Below are 14,647 nucleotides of genomic sequence, written 5' to 3'. Positions count from 1 at the left end.
GGATGAACAGTCTGGGAATCTTGAACAGTATTGCTGAGTAATAATCATTTTAAAGACCTCCATGTAGCAGGCTTTGAACAGCTCAGAGGTGCTCAAGGAAAGAAGGCTGAATCGCACTGTTTTCAGTTCCTCTTTGGCAGGGGTGTCAAAGTCCCTCCTCGAGGGCCGCAATCCAGTCGGGTTTTTAGGATTTTCCCAATGAATAGGCACGAGATCTATTAGCATACAATGAAACAGTGCATGCAAATCGATCTCATGCATATTCATTGGGGAAATCCTGAAAACCCGACTGGATTGTGGCCCTCAAGGAGGGACTTTGACACCCCTGCTCTTTGGGGACTTTTTTTATGGCAGGCTTTACAGGCTCTAGTGCAGTGGTTCGAAACCCTCTCCTGGAGGACCACCAGCCAGTCAGGTTTTCAGGATAGCCCTAATTAATATGCATGGGACAGATTTGCATGCCTGTCACCTCCATTATATGCAAATTTATCTCATGCATATTCATTAGGGATATCCCCAAAACCCGACTGGCTGGGGGTCCTCCAGGACAGGGATGGGAACCACTGCCTAGTGCACCCCTCAAAATAGCTTTGGCAGCAAACGCCTAGAACAGGGGTGTCAAAGTCCCTCCTTGAGGGCCGCAATCCAGTTGGGTTTTTAGGATTTCCCCAATGAATATGCACGAGATCTATTAGCATACAATGAAAGCAGTGCATGCAAATCGATCTCATGCATATTCATTAGGGAAAACCTGACTGGATTGCGGCCCTCGAGGAGGGACTTTGACACCTGTGGCCTAGAACAAGACCTTTTGGGAGTCAGCTAAGTGATGGACTGGCCACCCAGACATGGCAACAGAGTAGAGGGGTACCTTACAGGGCACTGCTGTGAACGTCACATAAAGGGTGCCACATAAACATCTCACTACAACTCCCATATATATAACATCGAGACCCCCAAAACCTGCTGATGGCTAAGAAGGACCTCAGAAAAGCAGAAAGAATATGGCAAAAATCCAAAACCCTAGAACACAGATTGGCCTGGAGACAAAAACTAAAAAATTACAAAAACCTCACTAATGAAAAAAGGAAAAATTTCTACTCCCACAAAATAGGCAACACCAAATCCAACAGCAGTAACCTCTTCAAACTGGTCAATGATCTCTACAACATCGAGACCTTCACAAACACAAACGAAGAATCTACACTAACTCCAAACTCACTTGCAGACTACTTTAACACCAAAATCCAAAAACTAAGGTCCATACTGCCCACCATACCCAATCCCCTCGAGCAGTTCCCCATTCTCCCGCTCCCAGATTTATCTAACCCTGACCCAGGAACCAGAACAGACCTTAGCTGGAAACAATTTAAAACATTCGACTGGCACACCTTTAATACCTATTACAACAAATACTCACGCACCTTCTGCAAATTGGACACATGCCCTCCGAACATTATGATAGCTGCCCCGCTCCACTTTAAAGCTACCATGATGACATGGGTCACCTCCCTCCTATCCACAGGTAACTTCCCGTCTGAGCAAGGTCATATCATGATCACCCCAATCATAAAAAATGCGAAAGAACCACCGGATTCCCCATCCAACTACAGACCGATCGCAAGCATTCCCTTATTCACCAAAATAGCAGAAGGGTTGGTAAAGGCGGAACTTGCAGCATATCTTGAAAAATTCAACATACTAAGTGACAGTCAATCAGGTTTCCGCGCAAATCACAGCACCGAAACCATCATAGCCTCCCTTCTTGACCACCTCCACACGCTCTTCAGCCAGGGCACAAGTGCCCTGATAATACAACTGGACCTCAGTAGTGCCTTTGACCTGGTAGATCACACCATTCTCCTAGAATGCCTGGCACACATCGGCATTTCTGATCAGGTCCTCAACTGGTTCCAGGGATTCCTAAGAAATAGATCATACAAGGTTTGCAAAAACAATGCCTTCTCATACAGCTGGGATAACACCTGTGGGGTTCCTCAGGGCTCCCCCCTGTCACCCACTCTGTTTAATATCTACCTAGCCTCCCTAGGTAACCTCCTACACAACCTCAACCTCAAATTCTTTATATATGCAGATGATATCACAATTGCCATCCCACTAACCAATTTCTCAAAAGAACTACTTAACCACATCACAAATATTCTTAACCAGATCGAACTTTGGATGCTCTCGTTCAGACTGAAACTCAATCCCGACAAAACAAAATTCTTCCTAGCCACCCCTAATGACAAAATCAAAAACAACTCTATCCAATTGAAAGGAATTACTTTCCCTATTGAACCCACCCTAAAAATTCTGGGAGTCACTCTGGACAAAAATTTATCCTTAGAAAACCACACTGAACACATGGTCAAGAAAAGCTTCTCCGTACTATGGAAACTACGCACAATAAAAAAATACTTTGACGACTCCGCTTTCCGTCTGCTGGTTCAATCTTCCATCCTCAGCACTCTTGACTACTGCAACATCATTTACCTAAACGCCACGAAGAAAACCACCAGGAGATTAAAATTAATCCAAAACACCGCCGTGCGTCTCATCTTCGGCCTAAAGAAATGGGAACATGTCACCCCCTTCTACCACCAACTACACTGGCTGCCATTCGATTCCAGAGTCCTTTTCAAGTTTGCATGCTTCTGCTACAAATCGGTTAATGGTGCTACTCCAAGCTACATCAACCCCCACTTTAACCTCTATCACATAAACAAGAAATCCCGTAGAACTCAACTTTTCGCCTTCCCCTCACTAAAACTCTGCCACTATAAAAGATTCATAGACAAAACCTTCGCCTACCAAGCAGCCAAGCTCAACACATGGCTGGCCCAAATGATCCTCGAAGCCCCCTCCTACTTCGACTTCAGAAAATCTCTCAAAACTTACCTTTTCAGCAAACAAGACCTCTAATGGCCCTACCCGCTCACTTTTTCCTCTCCCCCCCCAACATTCTCCCCCCCTTTTTTTCTGCTCCTCTCTTCCAAGTCTTCAACAATCCTCCCCCATCCTCGGTCAATTTCAGTTTTTACTTGTTACCGAACTGTTTTATTTTATTTGTTTGTAAATCTGCTAGATAACGTAGATCCTTTTGAATTGATGTAAACCGCCTAGAACTCGCTGGGTATGGCGGTATATAAAAAATAAAATTATTATTATTATTATTATTACTATACCCACCTGTCTACAACCCCACTAGCCCTTATGGCTGCAGGTGCCATCTCTGCGGCAGTACAGTAGGGTTGAGGGGGTTTTGGTGGACTCACCTTTTTCACTATAAATGCAGTGGTTAGAGTGGCTTATGAGCATGGGTCCTCCTCTTTATGATCCACTCACCCCACCCTCAGAAAAGCCAGCGCCACGCTTGGAGAACCACCCGGCGTTGATGGAGAATCGCCCGGAGTGCTCGTTTAAATATTAATGAATCCATTTGACTATCATTTTAATATTTATGATTTTGTTTTAATACATTTGCATGGTAGAGTTGGAGGCTGCTAGGAGACGTGGAAAAGAACACAGTGAGCCATTCTCACGCAGTAAACCGGATGGAGCTAATGTAGTGACCATCATTGAAGGCACGGTAAATTTTGAGAATCTGGACCTTTGTCACACCCTGAGCTGTTTATTTTTCTCTCCTCAGGGTAACCCACACCTGATTAAAAACACTTTCTTCCCACGCTGCCGGCTAGGTAGCAGCTCATCCCTGTGTGACCTGTGTTAACACGCCGAATCTTGAAACCAGTCTCACTCCATTTCTGATCCAAGCACCAGGACCTTCTGCTTTAGAAGCTATTAACTTCCTGCAGACACCTGTGTGGTAGGCTCAGCGTTCCTTCAATCTCTGACTGTAGATTTTTTTACAGATACAGAAAGAATGTTTCCAGCCACACCCAAACTATTTCTCTCTCCCCCCATGACACAGGCAGTCAAGCTACACAGTGGGCTGGGTAATGAGATCTGGTGGCATCAGATGGTATTATGCATGTAGTACATTTTTAAAATGATTTAGCCACCACCATGCATGAACTCAGGAATGTGCAAAATTCATCACGGCTAAAAGAATTGCTTTCCTCAAAGATGTCGTGATTGAGATTAACAGGAAGGCAGGAGATCACAAGGGCCTCTGTTCTGGAACATGCACAAGAGTAAACGCCTGCAGGAAAGAGCCAAATTATATACATTTAAAACTTGAGAAAAAAAAGAAAAACCTGCCGCATTCCAAATACCTCCAAATATTTATCTGTTTGCATGGCTAAGGAAATGTTGCAGACTTAATACCAAAGCAGAGTGGTAGACCTCAGGTTCATGACTTATTTCCCTGCATTTTCTCAGATACAATAAAATTGAAAGCACAAAAAATGAACCATATAAAGCCATAGCAGGTTTGTCCAACCCACAGGCCAGAACCTGGCCCACCAAGTGCTTTTTCTGTGGCCCTCGGAAGCATAGAAAACTCTTGTGGTGCTTATGGCAGGATTGCCACTTCTTCACCCTAACTCGGCAGTCGGTACAGGAGCCCTCCAGTGCTGGATATGCAAGTCCAGCCCAAACTTCCTGCACCGTGTGGCACAAGTTCCCAGAAAGGATCCGAGAGGAGACGTTTTGCCCCTATACTGACTTACGTTTGCTTTTTTTATTCCACTTTATGGGGCACGTTATGTACAGACATATATTTATTATTATACCTAGTAATATGTAGCTAACAGCAGTCTCGGGAAGTCTTTGGGTGCTTAGGCATTAGTGGAATGAGGCATTATGACATCACAATCTGAGCTCTAGAATGTTGCTACTTAGGATTTTAAAGTGTTTGCAGCTTGAGCGGATGAGGATGGAGCTTAGGCATTGGTGGAATGAGGCATTATGACATCACAATCCGAGCTCTAGAATGTTGCTACTTAGGATTTTAAAAGGTTTGAGGCTTGTACAGATGCGGACAGAGCTTGTAGGAATGGGGCAAGGACAGGAAAAATTTGTCCCCGTGTCATTCTCTGCCTCAGAGAATCTTGTCCCATGTCCTCCTAAATTCAGATGTTGTCTTTTTCTCCACCACCTCCGCTGGATTTGTTGCAAAGATTTTTTTTTTAATACATATTTTGTTGAATCTACTTCAGAACTACTGTAATTCTGAGAAACATGTTTTCTCCCTGTACGATCTTTGGCCTCCTGTTCTCTGCAGATTCCATCAGTGCCCTCAACAGAAGTGCTGTTGTTTTCAGAAACTGCACAGTTGTTGGTCTCTCACGGCAGCCTCTGAAAAGGCCTCAAACAGATCAGAGCAAGGAAGAATCATTTTATTTATGACTGCAGAATCCAAGTGCAACCAGCAAAAACAGTCCAATTAAAACAAAAATGCTGGAGATGTTATTTAGTTTGAAATGACATGGGAAAATTTCAACAACATTCCCCACGGCATTGTCCGCCTGAGAAAGCCCCCAAAATTCCAGGTTTCGTTAATAACTTACGCTGGCTTTTACAAAGCTGCGGTAGAAGTTCCTGCCGCCAATTGACCAAGCCAGTCTGCCTACACCTTCTTAGAAATGTCCAAAGTATTTCAGTTTGGGGTTTTTTTATTAGCAGAAATGCTTTATACTTGGTTTCAATCCTCTTGCAATTTAGGGATTCTCTGTGTATGTCCCTTCTCTTTTGAATTTCGTCACAGCTTCTACCTCATGTCTGTGCACAAAACCGTTGCTCTGGAGTCTACCTCCTTGCAGCTTCATAAGACTCCCTCCTCTAGAAGCAGTGCCGCCGTCAGCCTTCAGAAGCCACACAGCACCGGGATGCATTCTCTGCCAACCTCATTTGCCGAAACGTTTTTTGGGAGAATGACTCGCTTTTTTTACAATCGCGTTTTTTTGAAAATCTGGCCCTAAGTTAGGAAATCAACAGCTCTCTTGTACTCCATTTTGTCATCAGCTTTCTCTGTGGGTTCCTTTGCTGCTGTTGACCGTGAAGACTGGTTTTCTACATCATATTTCCCCCAACCTATGGAACCTAAACCATGACGGGCAATACTTTCACAGGACAGAATGGATGGGCCAACTGGTTTTTAGCTATCAACATCTACTACATTACTATCCACCCCATCCTTTTTCATTATATCTTAATAGAGAATGACACAGGGACAGAATTTTTTCCACATCCTCAGGGTTAACCATGGGAGACCATCCCTGGGTTATTCTTTAAGAAGAGAGGGAAGAATCAAGAGTATAAATGGTCACGACCATTTACTATCAAACCTTGCATTGAAGAATGCTGGTGGAGAAGGACTGAGGTTGACATAGACACTAAAGAATGACAGTCTCTGGTGTCCAGAGCAGATACTGTGATGTCATAATGCCTCATTCCACCAATGCCTAAGAGCCAGCTTCATCAGTGATGTCACAATGGCTTGATTATTCCTTTTACAGGCAGTCCCCGGGTTAAGAACGAGTTACTTCTTAAGTCGGATTTGTATGGAACTCAGAACTTGTAGATTTTCAGATTCTGCTCCCAGTTGACAAAAGGGCCGACTGTCCCTAACAGTGTTCCCTCTAAGGTACAGCATTCACAACCACACACTGTTCTTAATGTGGCCAGTCGTCATGCCTGAATCTGCTGCAGGAAAAGTGGAGGAGCTTATTTCACTGGAAATACTGCTCAGTGAAATCAAATGAAGCCACAACTGCGTTCTTAAGTACGAGTCGAATTTAAGTCGAGGGTCTGTAACTCGGGGACTGCCTGTTCAGGCTTTGGGATCCACACCACAGAATTCTGCCCTGGTCATGGTTCCTTTCCTGCGGTTTCATAATTTACTGCATGGCACGTCATATTTCCCAATGTACAGAGCGTAAAGCCATGAAAAATGGACAACTTGTTCACAGGTTGACTTTTTCCAAAGCTAAGAAGACATTTTTCACTTGCTTAGTTCTCTCATGGTAGCACTAAGAAACAATCTCTTATTACAGGTTTGCACTACGGGTGGGGTGAGAAAGGGGAAGGAAGAGAGAGGGCGGAAAATCAACAAGGAAGGGAGATAATAATAATAATAATAATTTATTTTTTTGTATACCGCCATACCCAGGAAGTTCTAGGCGGTTCACAACAAATAGATGAAGTACATACAGTGCGATTGAAAAAAGAAGAACATAACAAGGCAATCGAAAGGTCAAAACTAGTTTACATTGACAATTTAGGTGAGGGAAGGGCTAATACAGAGCATATACAGTATGTACTGTAAGAGAATACAATTGGATTTATGAGAAGGGGGAACAAAGCATATTAGATGAGAGGGGGGAGCAACAATCTTGGAAGGGTGGGGGGGAGCAGGGGGAAAAAGTAAAGGAAGAGGTGGGAAGCGTTGAGGAGGGGGAGGGGAGGGTTAAGGATTTGATCTGTTGCAAAGAAGAGTTTTTGATCTGTTTTCTAATGTGGAGAAGGGGAGCGTTAAGGCGGAAGTGGGGAGCATTAAGGATTTGGTCCATTGAAAATTAGAGTTTTGAGCTTTTTTCTAAAGTGGGAGGTATGAAGAGGCGTCAAGTATAATTTGGGCAAGCCTTGAATTTAGTTTGGCCGCTTGAAAAGAGAACATGGGAACATCGGAGGGAAAATAGACACCCTGGGCTCACATCAAGTGGACTCGAGGTATCTTATACTGTAAGACCAGTCACAGAATCTTTTCCAATAATTCAGCTTTTCCTGACTCACCTTAATTCCGCAACCTTAATGAAATCTCTTTCAGTAACACAACAAAACTATTTTAATAAAATGTACATGTAATTACATTACTGCATTGAATATACAGTCAGTTTAAAAGATTTTTTGTTTGCTGTTTAAGGTGACACATAAATAAATTCAGTAAGTGCCTTTTTAACACCAGCAGTGAATGCAGTGATTGGTAAAATGCTTTTAACACATTATGCCTCAAGGGCTACGTTTCTCAATAAAGGTGACAATGGGATAAATTGACCCCCATGGCTCTGAATGATACTGCCGAAGCAGATACAAAAGATTTGTCCCGTTCACGGTTTTGTCTCCCCCCCTCCCCCCTCTCTCCCCCCAGAAGCAGAAGCAGCAGCAAACTCCTAGAGACCCGACTTCCGGAATATTCATACAGGAAGATGAAGAGAGATCCAGGTCTATGGGTTCCGTGGGAAACCCACTGCAGAACACATCCCACTCTCGGGTCACTTTACGGGCAAAACCAAGCTGGCAGTCTTACTGTCTCTGCAGGTTGAAATGGTATTCTATTGCACTAGAATACTAAAAGATATGGTACACCGACAAATCTGCGCAGGGCAAACGGCACTCCGGAGAAGTGCATGCACAAGAATTGCAGACCGTCGGATTTGTCGGTGTACCATCTGGAAGGCCCTGAAAGGCCTCAAGCCCCTCACAAGGGATGGGGCATAAGGAGTCTGAGCAAATCAGGACCTTCCAGATATCAAGTAAAAAGGGTTCCCATAATCATTATTAAAACATCACGGGTCGCATTGACGTGGAGGAAGATATATTTTTTCTTATGGGTCCCATTGCAACAAGAGGGCATCCGCTAAAACTTAAGGGGGGAAGATTTCATGGTGACACCAGGAAGTACTTCTTTACCGAGCGGGTGATTGATCGATGGAATAAACTTCTACGCCAGGTAGTCGAGGCTAGTAGCGTGCTCGACTTCAAAATTCGATGGGACAAACAGGTGGGGGTGCTACAGGGTTATGCATAAAAGATGGGTAATCCAGGGAGGGAGGGGTCTTGAGTGGGCAGACTTGTTGGGCCGCCGGCCCTCTTCTGCCGTCATACTCTATGTTTCTAACCCTAATACTAGATAGGAAGTGAATGTTTTTGAGTGTAGTGGTGTGTGTATGTGGGGGGGGGGGGGGGAGACCATGTAACCCATAAAAAAGACCATGCGAGCAAATGTCAGGGCACGCAAATATCAGGATGCAATTGCTGGAGCGAAACTGTCCCACGCGCATTTGACGGGTCACCGAAGATTTTGGTTCCATGAGACGTATCGCTGCAAAAAAAAAAAAAATCAGTTTAACACCACAATGGAGAAGGGTAAATAGTGGGGTTCCCCAGGGGTCTGTGCTGGGACCACTGCTTTTTATCAAGGATCTAGAGATGGAAATAACAAGTGAGAGAATTACATTTGTTGATGGCTCAAAGTTTTTAAATCGCAAGAGGATTGTGAAAAATTGCAAGAGGACCTTGTGAGACTGGGCGTCAAAATGGCAGATGATGTTTAATGTGAGCAAGTGCAAAGTGAATGTGGGAAAGAGGAACCCGAACTATAGCTATGTGATGCTGGGTTTTGTGTTTGGAGTCACTGCCCAGGAAAAGGATCTAGGTGCCATTGTTGAGGATACGTTGAAACCTTCAGCTGCTAAGAAAGCAAATAGAATGTTAGGAATGATCAGGAAAGGAATGGAAAACAAAGATGAGAATGTTATAATGCCCTTGTATTGCTCTATGGTATGGCCGTACCTTGAATACTGTGTGCAGGTCTGGTCACCATATCTCAAAAAAAGATATAATGGAATTAGAAAAGGTACAGAGAAGGGTGACAAAAATGATAAAAGGAATGGGACAACTTCCCTGAGGAAAGGCTAAAGCAACTAGGGCTCTTCAGCTTGGAGAAGAGATGGCTCAGGGGTGATATGACAGAGGTCTATAAAATAATTAATAGAGTGGAAAGGGTAGATGTGAATCGCTTCCTCGCTCTTTCCAAAAATGCTCCTAAGCTACTAAGCAGTAGATTCAAAACAAACCAGAGAAAATATTTCTTCACACAATATGTAATTTAACTCTGGCATTCGTTGCTGGAAAATGTGCTGAAATCAGTTAGCTTAGCGGGGTTTAAAAAAAGAATTGGATAATTTCTTAAAAGAGAAGTCCATAGGCTTGGGAAAATTCACTGCTTATTCCTAGGATAAGAAGCATAAAATCTGTTTTACTACTTGGGATCTAGCTAGGTACTTGGGACCTGGGTTGGCCACTGTTGGAAACAGGATACTGGACTTTATAGACCTTTGGTCTGTCCCAGTATGGTAATTCTTTTGTTCTTATGTAGTAATACTGCCAGTCGCTCCAAGTAAGAATGTTACTAATCACTCCAATGGCTGAGCAGCAAAAGGCAAGGAGGAAGTTTCCAAAATAAGTGGGGGGTGGGGAGGGGAAAATCGCAGGCTCATAGTGCAACAGTACCTCGAGGCCAGATCTGATTTTTCTCAAGAAGTGGTAGTGAGAGAAACACAACCCCCCCCCCCCCCCAACCAAGTGGGAAGATGGAAGCCATTTCCTGCTTTTTGCTTTCTTTACCAGAGTCCAAAAGTAGACTATCCCCTGCCACAGGACTCGGCTTCTCAGCGACAGATGCCATGAGACAGCCAAGCTGCATTAGAAGATGACAAGATTTAAGCAGACGCAAGAGAGTTAATGAGGTCATCTGCATGAGTGGGGGGGAGGGTAAGACTTTTTCCGCATCGCTCCCTGAGAAAGATCACCAGCACCAGCTGCGATACGTTACAGCCTGACTGCACTGCCTAAACTGGGCCGGGTGCCGAGTGAAATCCAGCAACTGGAGCACAGAAGGCCATGGGAACAATCCGGTGGATACGGTTCAGCTCCGCTCCACGCCTCGCGGCGCTCCGAGTCTTGTTGATCTCCTAATCTAACCTGGACGGAAACTCACCGCGCTGCTTATTTCAAATATTTAAGTTCCTGCCCACTCCCAAAAGAGGGGGGGGGGAATCCCCCAGATCCCTAGCGGATGGAGATGGGGGTGGAGCAGCAGTTGTGGGGAGAAATTGGTAATTTAGCACGTGATCTGTTATCAGTCAGTCCCAGGGAAACGGAGGAGGGAGGAATGGGTGCGTGTGTTTCTTTGCAGAGAACACTTTCTGGCTCTGTGCACTATGAAAGGATTTGCTCCAACTGTTTAATACTGTGGTACTACAGGAAGGCTTCTCCTGTTTTTTTGGAAGGGGGCTGTACAGCCAGTGAGATCATTTAAAAACTGATCTCGTCTCTTCTCTGCGTCAGAACAGACACAAATAGACTCCAAACTAGCCCCCAGAGTCTTATGCAAGAGAGATTTGTTTCCATAGGCACGGAATAAGGAAAACTGTCTTCTGGAATAAAGTCTAGAAAGTGCGCGGGAGCGAGAACCGGGTCACTCTGTGCCGATTAGCGAGGAATGCTCTTCTGGAGGCTCGCTAACTGTTCCTCGTGAAACTTTATCTGCTCCTCCAGATCTTTGTGCTTAATCAGGAAGGAGGTTTTCTGCCTCACAAACTGGCTGTGGTCCTGGACCTGCTGCTCGCTCAGGTGTCTTTGGAGGATGCCCGCAACCAGTCGCTCCCTTCGATCCAGGTTCTCTTTCAGATCTTTGGCGTCTTCCCGTTGTCTAGAGAGAAGACTGTGCCGCTGAACGAGCGATTGCTGAAATGACAAGAATGTGAGAATCAATGCATAATAAAACAAATTCAATGAGAACAAGTGATAAAAAAAACCCTAAAATAGCAAAGAACATGGTGAATGAAAGCACTTATTTTTCTGTAAGCCTTGCCATGCAAAGTGGGAAGGATTCAGGTGCTCCAGCACTTGACAGGTATGAAACACAGAAACAGGATGGCAGATAAAGGCCAAATGGCCCATCTAGTCTACTCCACCCGCAGTAACCATTATCTCTTTCTCCGAGACATCCCAGGCCCTCTTGAATTCACACACGGCTACACGGCTAAGGGAAAATTGCAGACAGAAAGAGGTTAAGTGATTTCTCTTCAATGTCTTTTCAAAAGCAGGTTTGCAAATATGCAACATACATATATACCTGTTTCCAAATTTGTAAGTTACCTGCGGTTCCTCACTCTGGAATAAAGTGGGTCACAAATACAATCAAACATGCCAACATTTTGCCAGATTCTTCATCAACTTTTTAGTGAAGGAAAATAAGACTCCCCCCCTCCCCCCACTCCAAGTCAATGTTGTTGGACCAGTGAAACCACGTAAGTCCAGACAGAATCAGATTTCTCAGATCCACTTTGCAAATGTTGGTTTTCCTCTGAATTTTATCCAGATCCGCTAGAGAAAGTTTGATGGATTTCCCCAGCAGATCTACTAAAAGCAAACATTTCCAGCAAACCTTAGCTGCCTGGGCATCTGTAGTTGGTTAGGAACAGACAGAGCAACTGGCGTCTGGTTTTTCACTCTCGCTGCAGGCCTAATGTCCTCTAACTATGCTAAGCACACAACCGCTTGGCAGTCAGAAGCTGAAACACCAAGACCTCAGTGGCGCAGGAAGGGGGGAGGGGCAGTTCACTCTGAGCGCCATCTTGGTAGGGGTGCGGCACTTGTCCTCTTCTCCATCCCAGCTTCTTCCCCTCCTTCTCCCCCGCCACGTTCATCAGCTCTTCTGATGTCACTTCCTGGACCCGCACCTAGGAAGTAACGTCAGAACAAGAGCTGACTTAGGCGCAACCGCAGCTTGGAGGTTGCTGATCATGCCACGAATGTTACAGAGGTACGGGGGAAGGGAAGTGGCGCGTGCATTGGGCATTGGGGAGGCGAGGAAGGAGAGTAGAGGGGGACGCATCTCGCCCTCGGTACGCCACTGCTAGACCTACAGTTGGCCATGACGGTGAGAGGCACATCCATGGGCTCCATGGTGCTATCTTCTCGGGTGGTCTTTCTGCTAGTTAAATTGTTGCACCCCTCTGGTCTGGAATGCTACATGGCAGTTTCTGGGTAAGAAAGTAAGAAAAGAGTAGAAAATACGAGGGTCATTTTTTAAAATTTACATGTTTAGTTGTTGTTTTTTTTCCAAGTATTTCTTTACAATCCTTCAATATAGTCTCCCTGCTTTGCAATAACCAAGTCCGAACGTCCAGGACACTTCATTATTCCATCCAAGACACCATTTTTGTTCAGTTGCCGAATGGCTCGGGTAACAGCGGAAGAAAGCTCTTCTAGGAGATGCACAATGATGTCCACGCATAGGTTGTTTCAACTTTGGAAAAGGTCAAAGTCTGGTGGACTCGTGTCTAGATTGTAAGGAGCATGAGGGTAATACAGTGGTGCCTCACACAACGAACTTAATTCGTTCCAGGAGCAAGTTTGTTATGCGAAAAGTTTGTTATGTGAAACGCGTTTTCCCATAACAATACATGTAAAAAAAAATAATTCGTTCTGTAGCATAAAATATGCTAAGATGACATAAAAAAAGATAAATTTATCTTGTTAGAGCTGTTAGCATGATATAGAGGGGATATATGTGAAGGGGAGGGGAGACAGGGGTTTTGTTGATCCTTGCTGTGTATTATAATCACCCCCCACATACTCCCCAGTACCTTTTTTAATTCCTCCCATCTTTCCCAGCCAGTGGCGTACAGGCCAGAAGCGCAGAGATCAGGAGCAATTCCTCTGCACGCCTGTGTGGGCCCATGCCGATCTCCGAATGGCTGCAGTTAGTTCTTGTGAGTCCCGCGAGAGCTGACTGCAGCCATTCAGAGATCAGCGCAGGCCCAGGCGGCGGGGGGAGGTTTAAAAATATGCGGTGGCGGCGGGGGGAGGTTTAACAATATGCGGTGGCGGCAGGGGGAGGTATAAAAATATGCGGTGGCGGCGGGGGGAGGTTTAACAATATGCGGTGGCGGCGGGGGGAGGTTTGCGATGCAGCTCGGGCGACTTCGTTGTGTGAAACGAAGTCCGTTGTACGAATCAAGACAAGAAGTTCGTTGTGCGCAGCGTTCGCTGTGCGAGGCGGCCGTTATGCGAGGCACCACTGTACCTCCCAGCTGTATTCGCATAGTTTTTCAATGACGACATTCCCTATGTGCGGGCGAGCGTTGTCATAAAGAATGAATGGCCCAGCCAAAAGCAACTGAGGTCGGGTTTGGTGCATTTTTCTGCGCATTTTTTGCAAAAAAAAATCACCATCATAACTGCTGTGATGCTTCTTCCACATGGAACTTTGTCTGTTCAAGAGCATCAGCCACGAGTTTCACACATCGCTCATCGGTTGCTGATGTCGGCCTTCCTTGTCTTGCATCATCATCTATACTCGCACAACCACTCCGAAAACGAGTTGCCCACCACGGTCCACTGTTAACTCGCCACAAACTTCACGTTAACGCACTGTGGATTTCTGTCGTGTTTTTGCCACATAGAGTTTCAATCTTAATGTACGACCTCTGATCGTCGGACACAGTACCAGAGACACCTGCAGCCTCTATTTCCCACACTTGTCACAGCCACACCATGTACACTACAGAGCTCCTAAGCACACGTCCTGCTGCTTCAAGCACTGAAGTGAAAGTGAAAGTGAAACAAGGTTTTACCACAATTGCATCATCCACTCCCCAACATGCATTATTTATGAAATGACCCTTGTATTTCAATGAAGGTAATAGAAAGTCTACTCTCTTCTGAGGAAAATGAGGACAAACTCCAAGTTATGCAAATTTAAATAACCACGCAGGTGGAGAAAAAGGCCTCAGTTCAAGTCCAACAGGACTGGGGAATGCTAACAGTAATTGAAGAAATAAGCAACCCCACAGCGGTCACTGGCCATAAAACACGCCACCTGCTTTTATCTAAAAATAATACAATAATCCAAGGTGGTCCACCCCGCCTTACAATGCCACTGTCCACAGCC

General features: G+C 45.0%; 1 protein-coding gene across 2 annotated transcripts in view; it reads right to left on the bottom strand.

Annotated features, from left to right (window-relative positions):
- Window positions 1–9,667: 9,667 nt before the first annotated feature.
- SHROOM1 (shroom family member 1) overlaps window positions 9,668–14,647 on the bottom strand; it is a 63,724-nt gene continuing 58,744 nt past the window's right edge. For both annotated transcript variants that reach the window (XM_033927217.1, XM_033927216.1), the window contains one exon: window positions 9,668–11,433. In XM_033927217.1, coding sequence (XP_033783108.1) covers window positions 11,179–11,433 — 255 coding nt within the window. In that variant the 3' untranslated portion in view covers window positions 9,668–11,178. The remainder of the gene's footprint in view (window positions 11,434–14,647) is intronic.

The sequence above is a fragment of the Geotrypetes seraphini genome, chromosome 18, assembly GCF_902459505.1.
Source record: "Geotrypetes seraphini chromosome 18, aGeoSer1.1, whole genome shotgun sequence".
Taxonomy (NCBI): Eukaryota; Metazoa; Chordata; class Amphibia; order Gymnophiona; family Dermophiidae; genus Geotrypetes; species Geotrypetes seraphini.
Note: the sequence above shows the minus strand (reverse complement) of the source record. Positions and strands in the feature narration are given on the sequence as shown.